This window comes from Sebastes fasciatus, chromosome 24 (assembly GCF_043250625.1).
Source record: "Sebastes fasciatus isolate fSebFas1 chromosome 24, fSebFas1.pri, whole genome shotgun sequence".
In the NCBI taxonomy this organism is placed as follows: Eukaryota; Metazoa; Chordata; class Actinopteri; order Perciformes; family Sebastidae; genus Sebastes; species Sebastes fasciatus.
This window is the reverse complement of record NC_133818.1, coordinates 6784263-6810418: the sequence shown is the minus strand read 5'-3', so window position 1 is coordinate 6810418 and position 26156 is coordinate 6784263. Positions and strand designations below refer to the sequence as shown.

General features: G+C 39.7%; 1 protein-coding gene across 4 annotated transcripts in view; it reads left to right on the top strand.

The window, feature by feature from the left end:
- The first annotated feature begins 3744 nt into the window (after positions 1-3744).
- Positions 3745-26156, top strand: part of LOC141763105 (gamma-aminobutyric acid receptor subunit gamma-3-like) — a 97828-nt gene continuing 75416 nt past the window's right edge. Inside the window, exons 1-2 of one of the 4 annotated variants that reach the window (XM_074627419.1) lie at positions 3745-4174; positions 4521-4675. In XM_074627419.1, the coding sequence (XP_074483520.1) occupies positions 4014-4174; positions 4521-4675 (316 nt within the window). In that variant the 5' untranslated portion in view covers positions 3745-4013. Of the gene's footprint in view, positions 4175-4520; positions 4676-8515; positions 8677-10543; positions 10644-26156 lie in introns of those variants that run through there. The other 3 variants (XM_074627421.1, XM_074627422.1, XM_074627420.1) reach the window with 3 other exon arrangements.

Below are 26156 nucleotides of genomic sequence, written 5' to 3'. Positions count from 1 at the left end.
ATGTTTGAACTGCAAGCATAAGCCTTAGCAATGTCTTACAATGTTAGTTTATGTAAAGAACATAGGACCCTGGGAGTATAGGGATGACGTTTGCATTACGAGCGCCAAGAGCAACAAATCGGCCAAGCGTGGCCAGCTACATTGTCGCAGAGGTCGTGTCTAGAAGGTAACCCCCAAGTTACGAAAATGTGTGAAAACTCTCACGAGACTAGCTGCCCAACGACCTATCCTAACCTTAGCCCTTCGAGGTCAATGCCTAACCTTAACTATCTTGTGAGAGTATCGCAACTTGGGGCTTACATTTTAGACACAACATCTCGCCGAGTTGCCGTTGAAGTGTTGCTCAAGCGCTCGTTGACGTAAGTTATGCCGTTAAATACCGTGTCATTGGAGCGCTGGAAAAAGCTGAGACCAGCTCAACTTTATTTGTAGCGTGTCATGCCCGTCACACAGCGACAAGTGTCGGTCGTCAGTTTGTAGCTTCATGTCCCCTTTTGCTGTGTTGCTCGTAGTGTGTACACAGCATTAGGGGAACGTTATGGGCTAATTAGCGATGGTTAACATGCTAACAAGCTGGCAAACATCCATCCATCCATCCATCCATCCATTTCCATCCCCTTATCTGGGGCCGGGTCGTGGGGGCAGCCGACTTAAGCAGGGAATTCCACACATCCAGCTCAAATTTATTCGTAGTGCGTGTCGGGCGTCACTTTGGCATGTTTGCCACAGTGTGTCAGCATGCTCACACACTATGGCGAACATGTTATATTCCTTATCATCAGCATATTAGTATTATCATTGTTAGCAGGCTGACATTAGCATCTAGCTCAAAGCACTGCTGTGCAGCCTAACAGATCCACTAGCACACACTAGCATGGCTGTGGTAAGCAAATAGTGGCCCGTGAGCCAAATTTGGTCCCCTGACAAAAGCTATAAACTTTTATAGTTTACAAAACTTTATTATTTTCATAAATACACTACTATTTATTCTGTCCATACATACACCTCTCTGAGTGCCCCTATCTATCCATCCATCCATCCATCCGATTAACCACCCCTCTCCTCTCTATTGCCAGCCAAGAAACGATTGCCCACCCCTCCCTCCGTCCTCCAGCCACTGTGACAGACTCATCTGCCATACATCTGTTAGAAAAGGGATTTAGTTCCGCTTAAGTTACTCTCACCCATTCAGGGGGGCCCCTTACAGCAAAGCGCTTCACTCCAATTTAAGCCCCGACTGGCCCAGCCGATGACAAACGCTTGTTTTTCTCTCCCCGTGGTGTCTGGACAGCTGTGGCTGGTGAGTGTCAGGGACAAATTTAGGATTGATTATATGTACTTTATCCAAAGCTAGCTCATGGGCAGCGAAGCATTGGGAAGTTTTGAACTTGTGTCTCTCGACTGGGGAATGTAACACACATGCAGCGGTTGTCTTAAAGGGACTTGTGCAGCGATCGCAACAGTTGTCTATCCCAGGAAGGGGAACAGGCAGCCATTACACATGCATGACATTTCTCTTGCTTTTTGAGCATCAATCGAAGGAAACATTAAACTGAGATATTTGCTTACAATTTTTTGCAAAAATGCAGCAAAGCCATTGTAGCTATAGCTGGGCTTAACAACGTATTTGTGTTATTCATTCTTTGTTTTATGTACTGTATTTGTTTTATGTATTATACTTAAAATTATCAAATAAAAAAGGATGAGCAACGACGTCATTCGTTATTAAGCATGAGGCAAAGCTGACAGAATCCCTCTTATAGCTTCATTAAAACATGATTATAGTGCAATCTGACTGCAGTTCTTCGGTGCATCTCAGCTGATTCCCTATTGATATTTAACTGCTTTATAAAAATAGCTTGATGCATGTAGCTTCTGCGTGCTCCGAATCCACTGATCACACATCTAGGAAAACGTCTATTTCTCCGTCTGTCTCTGCTTTTGTGAAAGCAACGCTGTCATTACGTTCTCCAGAGAAGACTAAAAAAGACAAATCAGCTTCAGTTATACTTCTGCCAATCCTTATTTATCATCATTATCTAAAGCTATTTTCATCACTGTATTTGATAAACAATGAGTGACCAGCTTTTTATAGATGAAGGTGGTTTCACTTCTCTTGAGTACAGATACAAGAACATCAGACGCCTTGTCATGCACGAGAGAAGGAAATCATTATTATGCTCACTTTTGAAGTTTGCACTAATATACAATTTTGAAGTATTTGTACGGTCTATAAGCTGTTAGCAGTTTCCCCAAAAAAGATTTACCCTCTGAAAGTCTCACATTGTTTAATTTAAAGAGGACCTATTCTGCTTTTGAGCTTTTCCCCTTTCCTTTAGTGTGTTAGATAGTTTTTTGTGCATGTGAAATGTCTGCAAAGTTCCTCTCCTCCACAGAAACACTGCTCCTGAACTGCCTGAAACGCCCCGCTTGAAGTCCCGCCTTTTCTTCCGTAACGTGGTGATGTCACCAAGTAAGACATTTGCATAATACCCGCCTAGCGGCTCGTTTGGCACGCCCTCAAACAAAGCTTGTTAGAGCGGAGCTGGTGCCAAAGAGTTTGGTTCGGTTGGGGATGAGAAAAGTAAAGCTTTTTTATGTATATATGTGTATGTATGTATATACAATAAGTCCTCTTTAAATAACTGTTCAGGGCCTAAAGAGGTTTAAGTATCCAATATTTCACAAAAAATCAAAAATAATAGAAAAATTAGAGGAAAGTAAAATAAAAGAAGATTATATATTTGTGTAGAAGAAGTTTTTTTCTTCTTTTATACTACATATATCACCTCATGACCCCTCGTATTTAACTTGTGACCCTTTGGTGGGGCCCAACCCCTAGGTTGAGAACCAAGGACTAAAAAACCTACTGTAACTATATTTGTATTTATTACTAATACTTAGTATTAGACCGTATTAACAATGTAACATGTATTAATATATCAATCACAGGGGTCATTTTCCTGCAGAACAAGTACTTTTATTTTTGATACTTTAAGTACATTTCTACTGATAATATTTCTGTAGTTTTATAATGACTTTTAGTATAATTTTGAATGCAGGACTTTTACTTTTAATGGAGTATTTGTACACTGTGGCACTGCTACTTTTACTTAAGTAAAGACTGTGTTGTATCAGCATTAATAATCAGTTTGTTTATGGAGGTCAGTGCTGCAGTGACAAACTAATCCTCCTGCCTGTATGTCTGTCTGTAGCCACCAGAGGGCAGTGGAGCCTCTCACTGAGCTGCTGCTGCTGTTTGCATCAGAAGCCTCAGAAGTTAGAGAGAGCTGAGCAGAGAGCTCTCCAGTCTGCTGGGCTGCCCTACTGAGTTGTGCGCCTTTTCAGAAAAATTGACTTATTCCGAGTGTGACTCTGTGGTACGTAAACGGGTGTGTAAAGCGTGCATATGGATTCCAGCTGCGACCATCATTAAATATAAAAAACATCAGTATGAAGATAAAAAAAAAAAAAAGTGAAACTGACACCCTGCTGGTTTTTTTTTATTATGACTTTATGCTCATATGGTGCATCATCAGAACACTTATATGTCATAATTAATTTGGAAAAATACAAAAAACACATCATCATTGATGCAGATGTTTAAATGTGCAGATAAGATAGTGAAATAAATGACGCAGCTTGCAAAAAAAAACACATCTGGATAATGCAATTGTGGTTTTCAGGTATGTGCACGGTGTATGAGTCACGCAAAAGATGCTCGTCTCCTAAAGGTTCAGCAGCAGCAGCAGCAGCAGCACTGTTGCCCACACACAGTCGTTCAGAGAGAGAGAGGAGGGCGCTGCTGGATCCCGTCCATTCAGCTCCACATCCGCTGGACTGATCACATTGATTGATCATCTGGTGCGTCCCAGGAGGAACCCCCCTGCTGTGGAGCTTGGGAGGAGGAAAGGAAAGGGGGGGAAAAGGAAAAAGGACCGCTGTGTGGTGGTCGCTGGATGACACGCAGAAGAAAGTGTGTGGGCGGATGAGGAAGTTCAGAGCACGGATTGATGGTCACACACCTACAGTGCACTTTATCGCAGCAGCAAGCAGCAAGCAGCAGCTCAGCAGCAGCATACCACCAAATTTCCTGTGATTCGGAGGGTGATGCATGCATGGGAATAATGACAATCAAGTTCATTCTCTTCATACTTCTCGTTCAGGCTGCTAGGTGAGTCGCACCTTCTTCTTTTTTTTATTATTTTATTTGCATGATCAACAGCTGAGAGATGTTAAAAGTTCACATGTGTGGGGGGAATATAAAGGCAAGTGCGCATTTCGTGTGAATGAGTGGCTGTTTTTTTTTTCTAAGGGCTTTCCCCACACATGCACACTCACACACACGCACACACACACACACACAGACAGACTGCTGTGCCACAATACAGTCTCCATTCATATTAAACTCAATATTCACATATAGGCAGCTGCTGTGCAAAGTTTTTTTATGGTGTTTATTAAAGGGGTGCACATAAACATGATTAACAACCCCCCACCTCCTGTTTCTCCCCTCCTAGTTCTGATCTACTGGATTATGGCGCCGACGATGAAGATCCCAACGACACCACTGTCACTCAGATGCTGGTCCCCAGGTCGCACCAGGAGGATGCCACACTCATACTCAACAATTTGCTCAAGGAATACGACAAGACGCTGCGGCCGGATATTGGAGGTAAGGCTGATGATGATGATGAGCTCATGTGGAAAAAGGCTAAAAAACTTGGAGGAGTTCACGGTTAGTGCAGCTGTCCATGGTGCTGGTTGTTATTGGAGCTGTCCATGGTGCTGGTTGTTATTGGATGGGCAGAGGAGCTGTCCATGGTGCTGGTTGTTATTGGATGGGTAGAGGAGCTGTCCATGGTGCTGGTTGTTATTGGAGCTGTCCATGGTGCTGGTTGTTATTGGATGGGCAGAGGAGCTGTCCATGGTGCTGGTTGTTATTGGATGGGCAGAGGAGCTGTCCATGGTGCTGGTTGTTATTGGATGGATCGAGGGGCTGTCCATGGTGCTGGTTGTTATTGGATGTAGAGGAGCTGTCCATGGTGCTGGTTGTTATTGGATATGAGTGGAGCTTTCCATGGTGCTGGTTGTTATTGGTTGGGTACGATACGATAATACGATAATACTTTATTGTCAGACAGGTCTGAAATTTGTTTTGCATAACAGCAGCTCCATTTGCAACATCACAGAAAGGACAAAGACAAGAAACAAGGATACGTACATTTAAACATTACAATCACAGAAGATGATATTCAAGGCCCTTCAACGTACATTTGATCTGGGATTAGGCTCCATATTTAGTTTTAGGATTGACTGGTGTACAAAAGAGTGCTTCAGTCTAAACCTTTTTAAATCGTGGAACCCTGTATCTCCAATTTGATGGTAACAATTGATATTCACTGTTCAAAACATGGTTGGGGTCAGAGACGGTGGTGTTAGCCAGCCTTAAGATGTTATTATGATGATGCTGAATCATAGAATTTCTCAAGGGGTTGACCTAGTCTTTGAGCAGATTTTCATTTGGTGGAGCAGTTTTGACTTTAAAGTAGTGGCTAAACTCTTGTACCATGTAGTATAACAATACTGTAGAACACTCATAATCACAGAAGTAAAAAACAAAAGAAGAATTTGTTTAGAGGAGCTGTCCATGGTGCTGAAACACTGGATACTGTGGCTTTAAGGCTGTTTAAAGTCTCTAGGTGTGTCTCAGCTTGTTCCACATCTCCATTAGTTAATCTAATGGAGATCTAATGGAGATATTCTGCATGTATTTCCCATTATTTTATGTATGTTTCCTTAAAATGCAGGTGGCCATGTTTGGTGTATTTGTCCACTATAATTGAGGTTAAAGTACTGTATGTTTGGACAATGTTTGGCTGGACAGCTGAGTTTGTAATAATGATCCCAGGCCCACAGCTTGCTAATAACATTGTTTGTATACTGGATAAAATACAAAGGTGTGTGAATGTGGTTTCAGCAGTGGTGGACTCAGGCTGTCTGAGGGTCAGGGGTGGAAAAATAAAAAAGGGGCATCGGTGGGGCACCATCACGCAGAAAATTGTCTAGCATATAGGCACTGCATCATGTTTTCTCCATTTTAAGGGTACCCTAAAAGGCGCTTTATCATGTTTTCTCTGCTGGAAGGGCACCCTAGAGGGCACTTTATCATGTTTTCTCTACTGGAAGGGCACCCTAAAGGACACTTCATCATGTTTTCTCTACTGAAGGGCACCCAACGGGTACTTTATTATGTTTTCTCCACTGGAAGGGTACCCTAAAGGACACTTCATCATGTTTTCTCTACTGAAGGACACCCAATGGGTACTTTATTACGTTTTCTCCACTGGAAGGGTACCCTAGAGGGAACTGCCTCGTGTTTTCTCGTTTTCTCCACTGGAAGGGCACCTTAGAGGGCACTTTATCATGTTTTCTCTACTAGAAGGGCACCCTAGAGGGCACTGCATCATATTTTCTCTACTAGAAGGGCACCTTAGAGGGCACTGCATCATGTTTTCTCCACTTGAAGGGCACCCTTTTGGGAACTTTATGACGCTTTCTCCACTGGAAGGGCACCCTAGAGGGCAATTCATCATGTTTTCTCTACTGAAGGGCACCCTAAAGGGCACTTCATCACATTTTCTTTACTGGAAGGGAACCCTAGAGGGCACTTTATCATGTTTTCCCTACTGGAAGGGTACCCTAGAGGGCACTTTATCACTTTTTCTTCATTAAAGGGCACCCTTTTTGGGCACTACATTATGTTTTCTGAGTTTTAAGGGCACCCTAGAGGGCACTTTATCATGTTTTCATCTACCATATCAGGGGAATCCAAGAGGGCACTTTTGCTGTGGTTTGTTCAAACATAAAGGCACCAAGGGGGGCAGTCATTTGTTGACCTGACTGTTCCATAGTCCGGGAGTCAGGACAGGAAAAGCTCGGGCACCACAAGTCTTGAATTTTGAGCGACATAGTGGATCTATAAAAGCCCACTGATACATAGTAGACTCCAATTGTGTAGTGCTTTAAAAGTAATTAGAGGAGTTAGGGTTAAGAAAGCCAGTGTAATGAAGCCAGCACAGGGGAATGAGTAATTGTGCAGCAGAAATTTTAACTAATTGTAGAGGTGCTATGTTCTCTTGGCTTAAACATGAAAAAACATGCATTACAATAGTCAAGAGTTGGCAAAATGGTGGATATTTTGTTCAAGCTGTTGGAAAGATAGACAGGGGATGCAGTAAATGAAAATAACAGGACTGAATGACTTAAGATGTGTCTCAAAGTTCAACTGGGAATCAAAAATGACTCCTTTTTCTCTACTGGAAGGGCACCCTAGAGGGCACTTAATCACGTTTTCTCTGCAGAGGCGATAGATATTCTTCCATTTAGCACCTTTAATGAGGCTTGGCTTTAATTTTTTTTTAATCTGAATGCAGATTGTAGTTAGCAGCACTATCAGTGTAAGACATCATTAAATGACATCATCTCTGTCCAAGATAAACCATGTATTCAGTCTGATGGAAAATCAGACTGAACTGAAATATATAGGGGTGGGTATTTTTCCCTACCTCACCCCTACAGGAGATTACAGGGCTGGCATACCATACATATAAGATTGCCTGTGTGTGAGAGGTTGAGGGTGGTAGCCTGAGTCCAAATCATTCTCTGATTGCACCTGTATTATTCCTGCACCTGTGCTTTTGGTGCAATCAAAACTTCTTGGAGGAGGAATGTTCCTCTTCAGAGAGGCACAGGGAGGCCGGCCGCTAATCAAATGGTTACTGGTTTGATCCCTGAAGTGTTTTCAATGGTGGGCTGGGCCGACTGGAGAAAGTTCCCTGTGTTGAAAAGTGTAGTCTTTACCGAAGTCTGTCTTTCTTTTTAGCTTTTTAGACACCTGACACACACATAGTGGTGTTCAGATGTTGTCTATAGATGTTGTTGTGTCCCAATAGGATCTGTTTTATTCTTCTTATATTCCAATTTACTTCTGCTTTGTTCACATTTTTTCCCCTCTATTTCTTTTCCCTGCATTTGGGATTTTGCATTTACAATCAGCAATGAAAAAAAAAAAGAAATCAGAGGAATAGTTGATCTGATATGTAGAAACCATTTGGGTATTGCTCTGCTCTACATTTTTGGAATAAACACAGTCTTAACTTTTTTAGATGCTATAGTTGTTTTGTTTCCTGCAGCTAACTGTGACATTTTCTTCACCTCTTATTACCTAAATGATTGCACGCATGCGCAGTGGCAAAGGGCCGGAAAGGGGGCGCTTGAGCTCGACCCCGGAAGCACCCCTTATTTATTTTATTTTTTATTATTAAATTAAAATATAAATTTTCGTCATCAAAACGTTTGTTTAAAAGTGACTCTAACACGATTAATTAACATTAAAATATAAATAATTGTAGTAACATCCGGCAAAATCGACCCCCAGTTGACCCTGTCTTCTGATTGGTTGCTAAGAGCACTACGTCAGAGAGAGACTGTAGTAACCGTTAGCAACGTCCGGATGAATTAGCCAACAGTTATCTTAACTACACGGCAGCTAAAGGTAAACAAACACGTGTTTTCGCTATTAAAGTTGTAAGTTATCAACCGGGTTGTTGTTCCGTTAAAACGAGCGACGGTGGAAGTTGACTGCCACGCCGAAAAACGTCTCAACATTGTGGAGTAAGTAATGCTAATAATCAGTTTCATGAACTTCACCTGGTAACCGCCGTATTGAACGGAAATCACTGGTGTTACATTAATGTCTGTCCGCCCTGTTGAATGTTGTTTACATTTTCATTATTGTGATGAAGGTAACACAGTTTATAGTCTAAGTATATAGTATATAAGTCTAATGCAGTGAGGGCCAAAGTGCAAATGTACTACGGAGTATTAGGGCCACATTGAGGGAAAAAACATCTGAGATTTACAGAATAAAGTCGTAATATTATGAGAAAAAAGTCATAATATTACGAGAACAAAGTCATAATATTACGAGAATAAAGTCATAACTTACCGAGAAAAAAAGTCGTAATATTACGAGAATAAAGTCAGAATATTACGAATAAAAAGTCATAATATTACGAGAACAAAGTCATAATATTACGAGAATAAAGTCATAACTTACCGAGAAAAAAAGTCGTAATATTACGAGAATAAAGTCATAACTTACCGAGAAAAAAAGTCGTAATATTACGAGAATAAAGTCATAACTTTACAAGAAAAAAAGTCGTAATATTACGAAAATAAAGTAATAACTTTACGAGAAAAAAAGTCGTAATATTACGAGAATAAAGTCATAACTTCACAAGAAAAAAGTTGTAATATTACGAGAATAAAGTCATAACTTTATGAGAAAAAAATCGTAATATTACGAGAATAAAGTCATAACTTTACGAGAAAAAAAGTCGTAATATTACGAGAATAAGGTCATAACTTTTCAAGAAAAAAAGTCGTAATATTACGAATATAAAGTAATAACTTTACGAGAAAAAAAGTCGTAATATTACGAGAATAAAGTCATAACTTTATGAGAAAAAATTCGTAATATTACGAGAATAAAGTCATAACTTCACAAGAAAAAAGTTGTAATATTACGAGAATAAAGTCATAACTTTATGAGAAAAAAATCGTAATATTACGAGAATAAAGTCATAACTTTACGAGAAAAAAAGTCGTAATATTACGAGAATAAGGTCATAACTTTACGAGAAAAAAAGTCGTAGTATTATGAGAATGAGGTCATAACTTTACGAGAAAAATGTCGTAATATTACGAGAATAAATTGTTGAACTTGAGGTGTTATTGTATTGTTTATTTATTTTAAAAGACCATAATGCTTCGTAAAATAATGAAAATAATTATTAAAAATTATACAAATATTATGATCATTTGAATCCAATTGAAAAAAACTGTTATTTTTGTGCTGACTGCCCTGAATGAGCCAATAGCAGGCCTCCAATCATCATCACAGATTAAGATTACCCATCATTCATTGCTTCTAGCAATTCTTCAATTATATTGTAGCATGCGAGAGGAAGGCTTACAGTAAATATATTTCTCCAAAAGTTAATTTTGACAATTACTCATAAAAAAATAAAAATAAAATTTTTAAATTAGTTAGAAAAGGATATGATAATCAGTTTCAAGTGAGAACCATCTATGGAGGTCCTATTAATTAATTCATGTTAATCAAGTAAGTGAATTGTTTTTATTTGTCCAACATAGAGAACAACCTAAAGAATGAAACTTCTCCTTAAAAACTTACTGGCAAGTTTAAATATTTAAAATGATTTTAATTAATAATTTCAATGCTGTTGTTAGAAAATGAGTCTTCTGCCTCTATTTGTCCTTCTTAATTTGTTTTGGTAGCTGAGACCAATTGAGTAACAGGAAAGTTTATGCATCAGAATTAGATATTTTTTTACCATTTTGATGTACACCATTATGTTCCTCTGAGTAGCTTTGTACATACTAGCCCCGGAGTATCCAGAAAAGTTTCCTATACAAAGGTATTTTCCCCCCATAATATTCCCTGTTTTCTTATAAGTTTGGCCTCCTGGGTTTCTAGAAATTGGACAACACCACCCCAAAAGTATGGCCTTGAAAATTAACAGCATCTCGCTGGCACAGTCTCAAGAGCATCAATGGTGAGTACCCAGCAGTGCCCAGATTCTTTAGTATCAATAAAACAAGTTCTACTACAAGTAAAAGTGTTGCATTACAGAAGTAATATCAGCAAAATGTTCTGAAAGTATCAAAAGTAAAAGTACTTTACCTGCAGAAAAATGTCCCCTGTGATTAGAGCTGAGCAATATATCAATATAATATCAATATTGTGATATGAGACTTGATATAAACTTAGATTTTGTGTATCGTAATATGGCATACGTGGTGACTTTTCCTGGTTTTAACAGCTGCATTACAGTAAAGTGATGTCATTTTCTGAACTTACCAGACTGTTCTAGCTGTTCTATATTTGCCTTTACCCATTTAGTCATTATATCTACAATACTGATGATTAGTTATCAAAAATCTTATTGTGTATATTTTGTAAAAGCACCAATAATCAACTCTACAATAATGTTGCAATATCCATATTGAGGTATTTGGGCAAAAATATTGTGATATTTGATTTTTCTCCATATTGCCCAGCTCTACCTGTGACTGATATTATTATATATGACATCATTATATTGGATGCAGCAATGTGTAAGTAGGATTTCACTGTTGTAGCTGCTCAAGGTGGAGCTAATTTTCTTACCTTATATACAGTTATTAGTTTAGTCAAGTGGTTCCCAACTTACAGTAGGAGTCGGGCCCATACAAAGGGTCACAAGATAAATGTGAGATGATTAATGGAGAGGAAAGACGTTGTAATACACAAAAGAACATTCATTTTTTGGACGATTTTCAAATATTGGCTTTTTTGTGTGAACTATTGGATTGTTTCAACTCTGTGGGCCGTAAGACTGTGCTTTCCTTGTAGTAGAAACATTTGTCTCTCAGCTGCAGGACTCGTGGGTTTGAAGTTACGGTTTATTAAGACTTGGTCTGAGACTCCACTCTGTACCTTGAAGTTGCCACCTTCAAGCCTGAAAGACTTTCATTCGTAATGGCTTCCGTTTGCGAGTTTTAGAGTTACGCTCGAGATGAAGTTTGAAAAGAGTTTGTGGAAAGACTCTGGTGGGAATACTTATCTCCAGATCATTAAGAGTGTTTATTTGTGTTCTTAGGTTATTTAAAATGACCAAGGCGAGCACCCCGGCTTTAACAGACGGCGGCTCGCTCGGCTCGGTTCAGTCGGGGTAGCGGAGGGGGAATCTCCCTCCAGCGCTGCTTCCATAATTAAGGCTGAAATTTTGATGAGATCCAGTTGACAAACCTCCAGTGTCGTCCATGAAATGTTAATGTCTTAGCAGGATAATGTGAGGCAGCGGAAACACACGGGCAAAAAAAAAACACACGCACACACTTGACGTAGAGATGCACACACTCGAGGATGACGCTGAGTCAAAGACAGATCTGGGACATTTAAGTCATTTAAAAAAAGAGTGGGTTCAGTTGAGAACTGCTGCACTGAATCTCTGTGAAACACACTCAAAAACAAGAGTACACTCACATAGACAGCCAGCTACTGAAGTCAGAAGAGTTTGGCTCATTTCCGAGATACACCTGAAAATCAAAGTCATCCTCTTCACACACTCACACACACTCACACGGTATCAAACAATGCTTTTTCCGTTTGCCTCTTTTTTAAATGCGAGCAACTTCCCCCCTCTGTAGTTCGGCTTGTTTATATGCTGCTGGCTGTGGAACCAGCGCACATACTGTTGTTTTAAGCATATTTGAGATTTCTGTATTAATTGGCCATTAATTCAATATAAGACGTGTATTTGTATCTCACAGTGAAGCTCACTTATTTGGTAAAAACAACCTCTTTAAGCTAAAGTAAAGTAGGGGAGACTGGGAATGGCTGTACCGCTGATTTATATTCTCTTTTTTGTGTTAGACCTTCGTTATGTGCTTCACCATTTACACTTCTTTTTTGTATGGATTAAAAAAGCAGAAACGTGTTGATTAGTGAGCTTTAGAGGTGCTGATAGGAAGGCTAGCTGTTTCCCCCTGCTTCCAGTCTGTATGCTAAGCTAAGCTACTCATCTATTGGCTCTAGCTTCATATTTACCATATAAACATGAGATTGATGTTGATTTTCTCATCATGAATAATAAGCGTATTTCCCAAAATGTTTGTCCTTTTTAAAGATTTGTATTAGCCACAAATGAATGTCAGGTTATGTATGCTGTATCACTAATTTCCCTCACACGTTACCTTTTTGGGGCAGTTTTGGCAACCTCAGTTTTCAATACAAATGGTGTGTTTTTTAATTGGATCATTTTGTGATTATTACTGTACTTCTGTTTGTCAAAACTATCTTTAAAGGACCAATGTGCAGCATTTAGGGGGATCTATTGGCAGAAATTGAATATAATATTAATAAGTATGTTTTCTTTAGTGTATAATCACCTGATAATAAGAATTGTTGTGTTTTCGTTAGCTTAGAATGAGTCGTTTATATCTACATAGGGAGCGGGTCCTCTTCACGGAGCCGCTGTTTTTCTACAGTACGGACAAACTAAATACTGGCTCTAGAGAGGGCCATTTGCGTTTTCACGTTTTAGCGCCGGCCTCCGTTGTTCTCCTACTCACCTGGGACACGAGCGTTAGTTGAAGTCTGCAACCTCAGCGCTAGATGCCGCCAAATCCTACACACAGTATCTTTTAAAAACTAGGAGCTAAAGAGCTAGATTTTGTATTTTCAAAATATAACATACTAACATAAGCTAATCATATTATTTACCTTTGAAACCTGCGGATTTTTCCAATATAATGCACATACTGTATAAAAGCTGTGTTTTTCAAAACAATATATTTAATTAAAAAATAGCTTTGCTAAAAAAATCTCATTTAGCTGTGAACAAATATACTTAAGATACTTAAATTTAGTCTTTATTTTACAGATTATTATGTTACTTAGCAATCAAAACTGTCAAAAGTACAGTTCAGTTGCACAGCAGTGAGGTGAAACTTGCAGAAAATAAGAGCAGAAATCCGAGATTCAACCTAACAGGGTTATTATCTTAGTTCCCTTGTTTGTTTTCCCCCTGTCTCTTCCTGTCTTGTGAAGTCAGCAGCGGGCCTAATCTTCATATAAAGTGGGTGACTGGTCCACTTGTGAAAAAGCGTCCCACATTTCCCCCGAGCAGAACGCGAAGTGTTGAGCCTCACCTTACCCGATAAGAAGCAGTCCGCCTTGGATGAAGATGAGATGCTTTTGTGTCCCTATTGTGTCACTTTCCTTTTGGATTCAGAGTGTGATCACTGCATGCGATGTGTGTGATCCCCGCGTACCGTGCGTCGGCACATTCGCGAGTGTGTCAGTGTTTGCGTGTGCACTCACCAGGGATTCGAGGACAAAGCGGGTTGGAGTGGAGGGCTTTAGTATGCTGCGAGGGCTCTGCAGCCACGCAGAGGGATGATTCAAGGAGTTCGATTTGAGCCTCACTGTAAAAATACAGCAGTCCTCCAACAAATTACATCTAAACAAGGTTAAAGTCTTGAGCCCACAGACAACCATCTCTTGTTGTCCTATTAAAAACACATCACACATTACCATTAACGCACACACTGTCGTTTGTTTTGACTTAATCCCACACACACCGTCCTGCTGCTGGAAATACTCACTAGAGCACCAAATGTATATTAATCCGCTGCTGAAAATAGTCCCCAATAAATGCTGTATTTAGTGCAGTTTGAGTAACATTTGCTAATATCTACAGAGCCCAGGTGATTTTAGGAAATTCAAAAAAAGAAACTCTATTTCTGTGATTTGTTTTTAAAGATTTCAGCTTGGGGGCAGAGAGCCACAGACAGGGCAGGGAAGTCAGAAAGGTAATTTGATTAAGAGACGACTAACATGGTTTTGGTCTTTAATATTAATGGATTTTGTCACTGGTATTATTATTTTTTGGAGCTCCAGTTCCCCTGATATGGGAATATGAGTTTGATTAGATTCTCTGAGTTATGCTGTGGGCTATAACTTGAGCCACGTTTTTTTTTTTTTTAAAGCCCATATTTATTTTAACAAATTGTCACCATTAAAAGTGTGCCGAATTAGCTATTAGCAGATCCTGTTTGCAGTGTAGTCGTGGGCGTACAGACAACTATCACTAGATTACTTTGACACTGAAGATATGATAATTGTCAGGCAAGTTCTGCAGTTACAAGCAATTTTTTTTAATGATTTGTAAGTGGATTTGTGGACATATTATTTGCGATGGACATCTGAGATAACATTAGGGATGTCACGATACCAGAAATCTACTGTAGTAGTCGATACCAAACCCTTGTTCTTGTTCTGCCAATTTCAACACATTTTTGTTGTTCGAAATGTGGCATTATCAGGGGAAAAATAGGGTCGACAGTGAGTTTACTGCGTCCCAAACACATTTGCTATCGTCCCCTGGACGTCATTAGTTTCAAATCCTGGCTGTACCTGCGTAACTGTAGAAAAACGTCACGTTTCCTGAATTTTGGCATCGACTTGGTACCGAAATATCTGCTTTCGTGACATCCCTAGATAACATACCTGTGTAAGTCACAGCGAATCTAAAAATATTTGTATCATGTCAGAGTTCAGATTTGACTGAGTTATGACTCAGAAGGAACGCCAGCGGGCCAAACTCCAATAACTGACTTCCTGTTGTTTCACTTCATGCAGTATCTTTGCCTCATGTCTCTCCCTACTTCTACTACTTATAGTTAGCCTATAAGCTCGATGACTGAGAATCCTTGTAGATATAACGCCACATACTAGTGGCTCCTTGCAGGGAAAAAAAAGCCGTTGTTACACAGCAAATGGTGCATTTAACAGCAGCAGCTGTTTGTTTTGCAATAAACAAAAGATGATAGGGAAATAGATATAAGCAGCAATATACTTTATGGCTGAAAATATGAGGAAATGAGCCCCATGGACAAAGAACAGAAAATCCAAGGAAGTCACAGTACTGATCTCAAGAGAAGTTACTGCTTAGCTTCTCCGAATTTAGAGACAAAACATCTTATTAAGCCATTACTACTCTAAGAAACTGCCCTTATTTCAAATCCCTCGACTTTTTAGAAACATAAAATAACTGGTCCTTATCAGATTTAAACTCAAGAGAGAGATTTTCTTTCGAGAAGTTAATCCTAAACAAGATGTTGTTTTTCACTCCGATCAGGTGCACGGTTCAGTGTCTGTCAGCTGGCATGCAAATACAGTCAACCTGACAGCTTTCCAATATAGCCACTTAGCTAATCCAGTTGTGTGCGATCGCAGCCGGCGGCCGCTGTGACTGAAGGCTGTAATTGCCCGGAGCCAACAAGCTGTTGATCTACACCGACTGACCAGGTCGCCGCAATCATATCCGCCATCATTGCCTCCATGAATATGTCTGCTGCTTACAATTAAGCCTGTGGGTGGGAGTGAAAAGGGAAACAGTGAGTTTGCATTTCAATAAGAGGTGTGTGTAACTGTAAGCTGTTTGTTGTTGTACTATACTTTTATTCATCTACAATGTATTTACTAGGACTGTCAATCGATTAAACTATTTAATCGTGATTAATCGCATGATTGTCTATGATTAATCACGATTAAACGCTGTTCAAAATGTACCTTAAAGGAAGATTTGTCAAGTATTTAATACTCTTATCAACATGGGAGTGGGCAAATATGCTGCTTTAAGCAAATGTATGTATATATTTATTATTGGAAATCAATTAACAACACAAAACAATGACACATATTATCCAGAAACCCTCACAGGTACTGCATTTAGCATAAAATCATGAAATCATAACATGGCAAACTGCAGCCCAACAGGCAACAACAGCTGTCAGTGTGTCAGTGTGCTGACTTGACTATGACTTGCCCCAAACTGCATGTGATTATCATAAAGTGGGCATGTCTGTAAAGGGGAGACTCGTGGGTACCCATAGAACCCATTTTCATTCACATATCTGGAGGTCAGACATCAAGGGACCCCTTTGAAAATGGCCATGCCAGTGTTTCCTCACCAAAATTTAGTGTAAGTTGTATCGGTTAATTCTTCAGGTTTTTTAGTTTCATATGATACCAGTATCTTCCCTCTAGCTTTAAAACTGAGCCCACTACAACCTAAAAATCACAAGTTGCCTTAATGCGTTAAAGAAATTAGTGGCGTTAGAACACATTTGCGCTAACAGGTTATTATCATGTTAACTTTGACAGCCCTACTATTTATTCATTTGCCTTCTATCTATAAGATGTGTGGTCACTGGTTTTCTTACACACTTTTACAGACACATAATATGCATGATCTCAAAGTGTGTGTCACTAAAGTGAAGGACTTTTACTCGGATAAAAGCCAGGTGTGTGTCAGAAATAGAAACCGCTCAGACATCATTGGTTTGCAGCTGTTTCCTGTTTCCGTCTAACTCTTCCTCCATCTGTTTCCATCTCTAACTCAATCACATCTCTCTCTTATACTTACTATCAATTACTGTATGTTGCTCCATAATTCATGTCAGTATTTGCGGTCCAGATTCGAGGCCCTTTGGAACCCAAAGTGGAAGTTTGACCCACTTTGCATCCTATATTAAAACCTCATAGATCTGATTCAGAAGTCACGTCAGATCCAATCACTCCAGGGTCGAAGCACGCGATGAGGAGGATGGGATTTAGGCACTGCCACATTTGGTCTCCGTGCCTTCTACTCGTATCCTTGTACATTATACGTCAGCAGCCCTACATCTCCCCCTTGTTTGATAAAAGATTCAGATATAGCCTTTGTTTTATTAAAGCGTAAAACCAGAGGAAATCAGATCTTAACATTCTTTACTTAGGAAGTTCAGATTGTATTCTTTTCTGTATCCCAGCGCCAGAAATAACATGGACGTGTTTGTCTTGCACTCAAGTGCTGTAATTTTACTCTGACGAGTAGCTTTTATTGGAAATGAATGGAAGAGAATGCACTGTGGTGGAGGAAGTATTCAGACTTTAGATTCATTTCCTAGGTTGTTGTTTTTACTCGTACCTTTATGTTGCACATAGCTGAAGAACCGCTAAACAGATTTTCATTGTTCTTAGCAGCACAATGACAAACCATGTCATACTAGCTTGTCGGGAAAGAGGGTAAATAATGCCCAAAATCTACGCTAAATTTTGGCGAGGAAAAACTAGCATGGACATTTTCAGAGAGGTCCCTTGACCTCTGACCTCCAGATATGTGAATGAAAATGGGTTCTATGGGTACCCACGAGTCTCCCCTTTACAGACATGCCCACTTTATGATCATCACATGCAGTTTGGGGCAAGTCATAGTCAAGTCAGCACACTGACACACTGACAGCTGTTGTTGCCTGTTGGGCTGCAGTTTGCCATGTTATGATTTGAGTATATTGTTTTATGCTAAATGCAGTACCTGTGAGGGTTTCTGGATCAATATTTGTCATTGTTTTGTGTTGTTAATTGATTTCCAATAATAAATATATACATATGTTTGCATAAAGCAGCATATTTGCCCACTCCCATGTTGATAGGAGTATTAAATACTTGAAGTGTGAGTGGGTGAGTTCAGGTGCTTTTGTATTAGTTTGACTTCCTGACTCCTGATTGCTAAGCTGTGCTTTAGTCTCTTATGGAAAACCCACCGATGAAGGCCATATGCCGAATCGCGCGGTTGAATTAAGTGCAGAAATTCCCTGAAAGCCAGTCAGTGTAAATTTATTTTTTCACATCAAGCTCAGAAATAATTGAAAAAATGTGCTCTCCACCAGTTGACGATGCTCTTTGATCTTTGAATTTAAAGACGTACGTCTTCCTGAAAAGGTGGTAAACAATCACAAACACAGGTGGGTGTTTTAGATTGAGTTGCCTCTCGCTAATGAACAGAAGTGCATGCAGCTTCGTTAAAAGATCACAAGATTATTTCAAACTCACTGTGCTTTTTAGTTTGGATTTTTTTGACACGGTGACATTATCAACAACCTAGAAAACATGCATTCAAAGAACCGCAACATGCATGCAGGCTCATTCTGAAAAAACTGCACGGACCTCCTTGTTAATTGTCAATTTTCCGAATGAAATGCCTTTTAACCGCATTACATTCAAATCATTAGATACAGTTAATGAATTGGCTTAATATTTGCTTAACAGGGCGTAATTTTCATCATAGGAACCACCCAACTGGATCAAAATCTGGTTTATGGGGGGGAATTTAATATGAACTGCAATATATAGGTACTTATCCATAGTCAGTGTACAGTAGATGACGGTCGGCACGCCTCCAGTTTGGAGAAACAGACTGGAGTATTAATTAATTTTATTCTGCCAACAGTCCGAAACCCAAATACATTCCGTTTACAATCATATATGACAAAGAAGAGCAGCAAATCTTCACATTTGAGAAGCTAGAACCAGCAAATGTTGGCATTTTTGCTTGAAAAAATTACTGAAACAAAACACTTGCTGATGTCGGACGATCCACTAATCGTTGCAGCTCTAAACTGTTTGCAGAGATACATGTTGAGCCATTTGGATGCTCTGTAATCCTTCAGTTTTAGACCTCCGAGACATAATCTTGCGTAAAATTTTGTCTGGTGCTGCTTAATGGAAGGACCACTCCAACTTGAAGCATTTCCGCCAGAGTAAAATAGTTGCCTTCTCCACCTCTGGCTCAGATCCGGGTGGCTTTTGAGGCTGACTCGGTCCTGGCAGGCCCCCTTCTCCTTGATCCTCCCAGAGCTGACATTTGGCACAGCGGTGACACCTCACCAGCTGAAAGGACGATCCTCAGACTGAGCCTTCCTCAATATTTCAAGTCCAGTGACATTTCATTAGATGAAGAGGAGTTTAGATCCTGGCAAATGCTTCTCCTCGCGTCTCAAGGTAGCCGGGTTAGCCGAGCTGACAATCACCTGCGGGAGGGAGGCGCAGGAGCTCCCGGCACACAAGGTGCACGGCACACAAGGTGCACGGCACACACATGGACGCAGCAGACACGATACACACTTGCAGACGTACACACACACACAGGCTGGAGGATGGAGTAACCTTTTAAGAGCTCTGTGATGCAAATGTCTCTTCCGCTCTTTGTGTGTGTGTTGGAGAGGCTTAATGTCTCGGGATTAACAATGTTTCTCATGAGTTTTACACTTTGTGTACATTAAGACTTAAAGGACGGGTCCTTTTGCGTTCTTTTTCGTTTTCTTTTTAATCAATAAGGTTATGAATAATGTGAACGCTAGCACTAGCTGGGTCAACGTTAGCTGTGCTAAGTTTGGAAATAACTGAAAGGGTTAGTTTTGGTTTGTTTTTAAGTGGGGTTGTACGTATACTCTGGCATTCTGCGAGGTAAAATTAATGCTTATGTGAATATAGTCTGGCTGCTTTTAAGAGAGTCAAGGGTAAAGCGGATGTGGACGGGAGCAGCAGAAAACATATTTTACCCACCTAAAAAAATCAATATCAGTTTAAGTGTATAATATATTACGAATATTTTCACAGCTTTACCTTGCCGTGAGACAGCCCTTTCCAACAGGGAACTAAAGCCGTTATATATATAGCTTCATCTTCATAGCCACTAGACCAGACTCCATTCACAAAAGCAGTAATTTTACCTTGCAGAACATGGGAGTTGCTGATCTACCGCTGAATCAATCAATCGGTTTGTTTGTTTGTTGTATTGTGTGACCTTCGGATCCAAACTAACATGGCGTCCAAAGCAGTACATTGACGTTAATACACTGACTATAAGGATGTATATATATATACTGTACATGTAGCAGCATCATCATGCAGAAACCTACGTCACGTCACGTGGGAAAAAGTTTCTAGAAGGGCAATCCAATGCCATTTGACTCTGACTTCTTCAATGACTGAGCTTCATTTTTCAGAACAAGCTGCTGATTAAACAGGAGATGATTTTTCCATGTTGATAGCCATATCATGTCATGTATTGTCATCTGCCACAATACTACATTGTTTGTGGGACTTCACGTCACCATGGTGATGTCTGTCTGAGTGTTGACAGCCATTGTGATCATAATAACTTACAGATAAGATGATCTCATTATATTTTTGGATTCACTGCATAAATTTGCAAATTAATGAGGATTTTATTTTCCAAACTTCTGTACCTCCTTAATGCTTAAAAAACGGAGCTACCTGTCAAGTGAGCTGACAGAAATGTTTGCAAATGAATGCAGTTCCCTGTGCCATTTCTTTAAAAATAAACACACACACTGTCTGAGGAGGCAAACAGCGGGCCTTGACCAGAAATTCGGCTTCTCTTAAAATGTTTAATTCATCTCCAAAGAGAGGTTGCGGCGCGCCGTAAACCCCTCGCCTTTCATTCCCTCAGCATTCCCGAGTTAATGAGAAACCACAAAGGAATGGCCAAGCAATCGTGTAGCGCTTTAAAGTGTGGGGAGGGGGCTGATACCAAAGTGAAGTGCATTAGGTGGTAATAAGACCAAGCTGGGTCCGGATCATGGCTGACACATTTCCCATCCCTGTGAGCTCTAACCATTTAATCGATTTCCATCTGTGTCTCCCATGTCCACTCCGCTCCAGCCAAAGCATCGGTGGTTAGCCAGGGATTTTGGGAGGGGCGGATAGACTTTGAAAATGTAGAAAAGGGAAAGGGCGGCTTGCACCTGTGTGGTTTGTATTTCCAATTAAGCTTAGTCATTTAGTGGAGCTGCTATGGAGAATAAATGAGAGGGAGCATCTTGTTAGAGCTGTTTTTTCTTTGTCTTATGCTTCTTTGTGAGGCTGGGGCGATTCATCATGTAATCAACGTTATCGATTACAAAAATACGGCACACCGTGCGTCATCTAACGTTGTTATTCAGCCTTTTTATATTTTCTGTTTACTTTAATGGCCATGTATGATTGAGAAAATGGCTTAAACTAGCGTTATTACAGTCTGTAAATCGTTTTTCAATTATTTCCCTTGCCTCTCACTGATGCAAAAATACATTTGCAAGTGATTATCTTAACTGCATATTACTCCAGTGATGAAATAAATCCATCTTATAACTATTTTTAGATTTAAGTCAACTACTCTAAGTAGAAATACAGATTCTCCTAGAAAGGGTTACTGTGGAATACAGTGATAATACAATAACAGTATTATTGTAATAATATGTACAATAATAACAATATTTTTCTGATCAGGCATCTGACAAATGGGGTCTATTATTTTGTTACATTTGTTTGTTTTATAAGATAATTAAATAAAATAATAAAAGTTTTTGTTTACTTTGTGTAAATTAATTGTTAATCGTGAATTAAAAAAATTAATCTTTAGAATAATCGATAAATTAGTAGGTAGAGTAATCAAATAATCGTAAAAATAATCGTAAAATTAATTGATAAAAAAATAAAAGTTAGGTACAGCCCTGCCTCTTTGGGGATAATATTTCTTTCTGATTAAACTAGATTTTATGGAATATTTGAAAACTGAGTGCTTTGTATTTAGAATGCATTTGTTTATGAAAGATACATATTTAAATATTTTTTTAAATAAATTATTTAATTTAATTATGACCATAAATACAAATGAAAATACATGTAACATTATGTATTGTATTTCACTTAATTTCTTAGTTAGATTTTTTTTTTTAATGTTGGCATTTTAAAGCCTCCATCTGATTTGACTTCACCTAATGCAATCAGAGAAACGGGTGTGTTACCTGCATGTTTTTGCCACTCTGGGGACACCGAACTTCACTGGAGAGACAGATGTGTCATCTTCTCTGAAAAACTGCTAAGATCTCATCCTCCACATGATTTTAGCTTATTTGGTATCAGACAGTTCCCATTGTTGTTGCACCAGGGGAGCACAATAATGCATAATTCATTGTTTACCTGATGGACACAAAGTCTAATTAAATCTCCAAAATGTCTCTCGCTGTGACGGATGTTGCTGCTTTTCTGTGTGTTAAAGTGACAAAGTTGCTCGTGGAAAAAAGTCGCAATGCCAGTCACCAAACTTATCAATTCAGGCAGTCTAACAATATAGTCGGGTGTGTGTGAATTAAGGCACCTCATAAAGATTAACCTCTGTCGTGGCAGATAAGGCCTCCGAGGCCTATTTGCATTATTATTATTCCGTCAATATCCCGGAGAATAGCCTGAGCGGAGCCAAAAAGCTTTCCATTTGCACCATAATCTTCAGCGTGTGAACCGAGTCGATTTTTAATGTCCACGTAGCAGCTTCTGACTCACACTCTTTCTATTCACAAAGTAATTAATACAATAAATGGATGACATGCTACTCATTTACGAGCGGAATCAGGTATAAGAGGTTGATTATTTCATTATTAACGGAAATTGAATTGCGAGATAATTTACAAGAACGCCCTCCTAACTGCGTGCATAAATGTTTGTGTGAACAAGCATCCCCCTTGCCTCCTCCATCCTATTTTGTGAGGTTATTGCTTGGTGTTAAGGTGTGCGCTTGCCTGGTGGCGATTCATAAGCAGTGAGACCTTTCCCGTTGCCTGGTTCTCATTAAACCTCCGAGGGAATAGAAATACCTTCCCGCTTCCCAGATCTATTATATTTGATTCACAGAGCTAAATACAATCTGGTACAGTACAGCATGTGCTCCCCCACTGTAGTGTATACACACCTTCACAGGCGGTCAATATCTGTCTGATGGGAAAGTCTTTTCATTAAGACTTACATTACTTTCTTATGCGTTCCTGCAGAGAATATATGAGTTTTTACCAAATCCTCGGCACACCTGATGTCATCTTTTATCTCCGTCCAGGGAAATGAGCGAGACCAGCGTTTCTATTTGCCAGCATGGTGTAATAAAACACTCTGCAGGGTCACCCGTTGAAGCTGCACCCTCCAATTTAAATAATATTTGTTTATCCGAGGAAGATTTGCTGAGCAAACGTGCGTCAGCAACAGCGAATTCATTCAAGTAGATCTGCACCCAACTATAGCTGCTCATTTTAGCCACAGTTCTGCCGGCTGTAGAGTGCTACAGAAATGAGTCCGAAAACCTGGAAATGAGTATCATTTTAGCATTTCCGGTTCCCTCGTAATAAATAAGGTCTGTGGCGAGCTTAAGAGATTTTAACATTTTGTTCTACGACATAAAATACATCAATAAATATCCTACTCGTGAATTTTGAAACCTTAATGTGTCTTAAAAAGGTGGTTGCTAACAAGTGGCTAAATGAGACTCGTCCGCCTTTACAGCCTCGTTGTGTATACTCGCGCTCATGCGACCGTGATGTAGTTTGTTTATATCCTAATGTTAGCTTTTTACGTCTGGTGATTGTATTCACACTTCAAAAATCATAAAAGCCTCTATAGCTCACTTATTAACACCGTATCTCTACTTTTACTTTATCTTATGTCGTATTTGTTTAATCCGTACAATTGTAAAAAAGCAAATTTAAGTTAAGGGAAGGTTATGTGCTGCTACTTGTCTTTATGCTAAGCTAAGCTAACCAGCTGCTGGATCTCGCTTCATATTTGGCGTACAGGCATGTCGTATATCAATCTTCTCATCCAACCGTAGGCAAGAAAGCAGATAACTTTTCCAAAATGTCAAACTATTCTTTTAAGTAATCCTGACAATTTCAAACTTTTTTCACAACTCCACCACTGTTCATTTCAACACCTCAATGTGATTTTTCTCAAACCATTTCACAACCATTTTCTTTTCGCACAGCGCAATGTGTTATGAGTGTTATGAAGCTAAAATGAATAACTTACTGTACAGGTTTAGGCACAGACAATGGAGTCCGCCTATCAAGACTTCTGGTTTCTCTTTCATGTGAAGCACCAGATTTGTCAAATTAGGCAGCGCTCACATCCCATGTGTTTCCAGAAATATTCCTCATGTTAAGACGACTTTACAAGAATTATAATTAGCTGCTCTGATTCCACTGCTGGACCTGTAGTTCCTGCCAGAGGAAAGGCGGTCAAATGATGCAGCTTTTATAGGGCGGAAGAGTCCAGCAGTAAACATCACCTGCGTGTCGGACTACAGTTCCCCAGTAGTTGGGAGAAGGCAGCTGATGTCCCTCTCAGCGGTGCAGATGGCTTGCAGCAGCTTGTCCTTGGAGTGAATAGCTACTGAAATGTACAGATGTGGGTCAAATGTGGCATTTGCAAATCATTTTTAGCCTTCTCTGTTTGAGAGAACCAGATGGCTTCTGTCTCTATGCCGTTTTAGTTATTTAAGCGTTTCTTGGAGGCAGAAATAGTTCCATCGGTGGAGTTAAATCCCAGTTTTCACCTTTTAGTTGTGCAGTGTAGTTCAGGATAACACTTGCCTTCTGTTCCGGTGTTATTTTTACCTCATCATCTGATATTTAAGCCTGGCACCTTGCTTGCGTGACTTGAGAGTAGATTGGAAACTGACAAGTGGAAGTTAGGGACCGTCTCAAAAGTGCATGGTTTCATGAACCAACTTTATTTTCATCTTGAATCAGCAAGGAAAAGCAATGAATATATATATTCATTGCTTTACCTTGCTGTTGTGTCTATATTTCATTAAGTGCACTGTTTGGATGTAAATATAAAACATAGGGATGTGTCTACCCACCTGATTTTTCTACCTCTCTATTTAATTGTCTAGTGTGAGCTGAGGCGTGCCCTGACATTTAGCTCAAATGTTACATAAATAAATCCATTATCTAACAAATTCACCCGATCGATTTTCATTAAAACTTAGTTTGGAGAGCTTCTTATGTAAATCAGTCACTCTGTTTGTGTTTTCCTGGCTCTCCGCAGCCGTTTTGACATTTTTCAGTAATCAACGATTTTTTTTTTGTGTGCGTGTGCCTTGGAAATTAACTGCTTTGCCAATGTGTGCTGCTGCAGCGCCATGCATGCTGAGAACTGCTGGAAAAGACAGCAGGGAGAGGTTTCTTCCCAAGTGGAGCTGGTGCAGTCACATACATAAATATTAGGTGCCACTGTGCAACCCCCCCCCTCTCTCTCACTGCATCTAGACCTATGACATTTGTGATAACTCCGATTTAGTACTGCGTGCTGATTGCTCGTTGTTAATGTCACATTCATATTAGAGAAGAAATTAATTGAAATATAACTGCTTGAATTCCCACATCAAACATTTTTTGGGGGGCTTTTCTCTTTACTGTGTTATATTTTGTCATGTTTCTACCATTTAAAGACTCTGAGGATAGAAAAGGAGACCACCATCAGTGCACTTGTGTTGACACGTTTCAATCACTCTGTAATGCTAAAAGGGAGTTTTGGGAGCCCTACAAAAAAAGAGCTGCATGGCCTACTTGTGACTATCACTAGGGGGCTGACACCAGAGGGCTGACACAAATATTCCTGTTGTCAGCTCATATTTACATGACTTCTGTTATGGCTGTACATTACACCACTAACAGATGACTGCAGGCCTGCAGCAGCTACACAATCAAAAACAGAAGTATAGTACAGGCCTCCCATATTTGTACCTTTTGATCTGCTATAACGTTGTTGACAATAGTTTAAGCTACAAAATCGTACCATTCAGTCTGAGCTAAAGGTACAGTTACTGACTGAAATGCCTCGATGGTCCACCAGCTCTTGGCCCAAT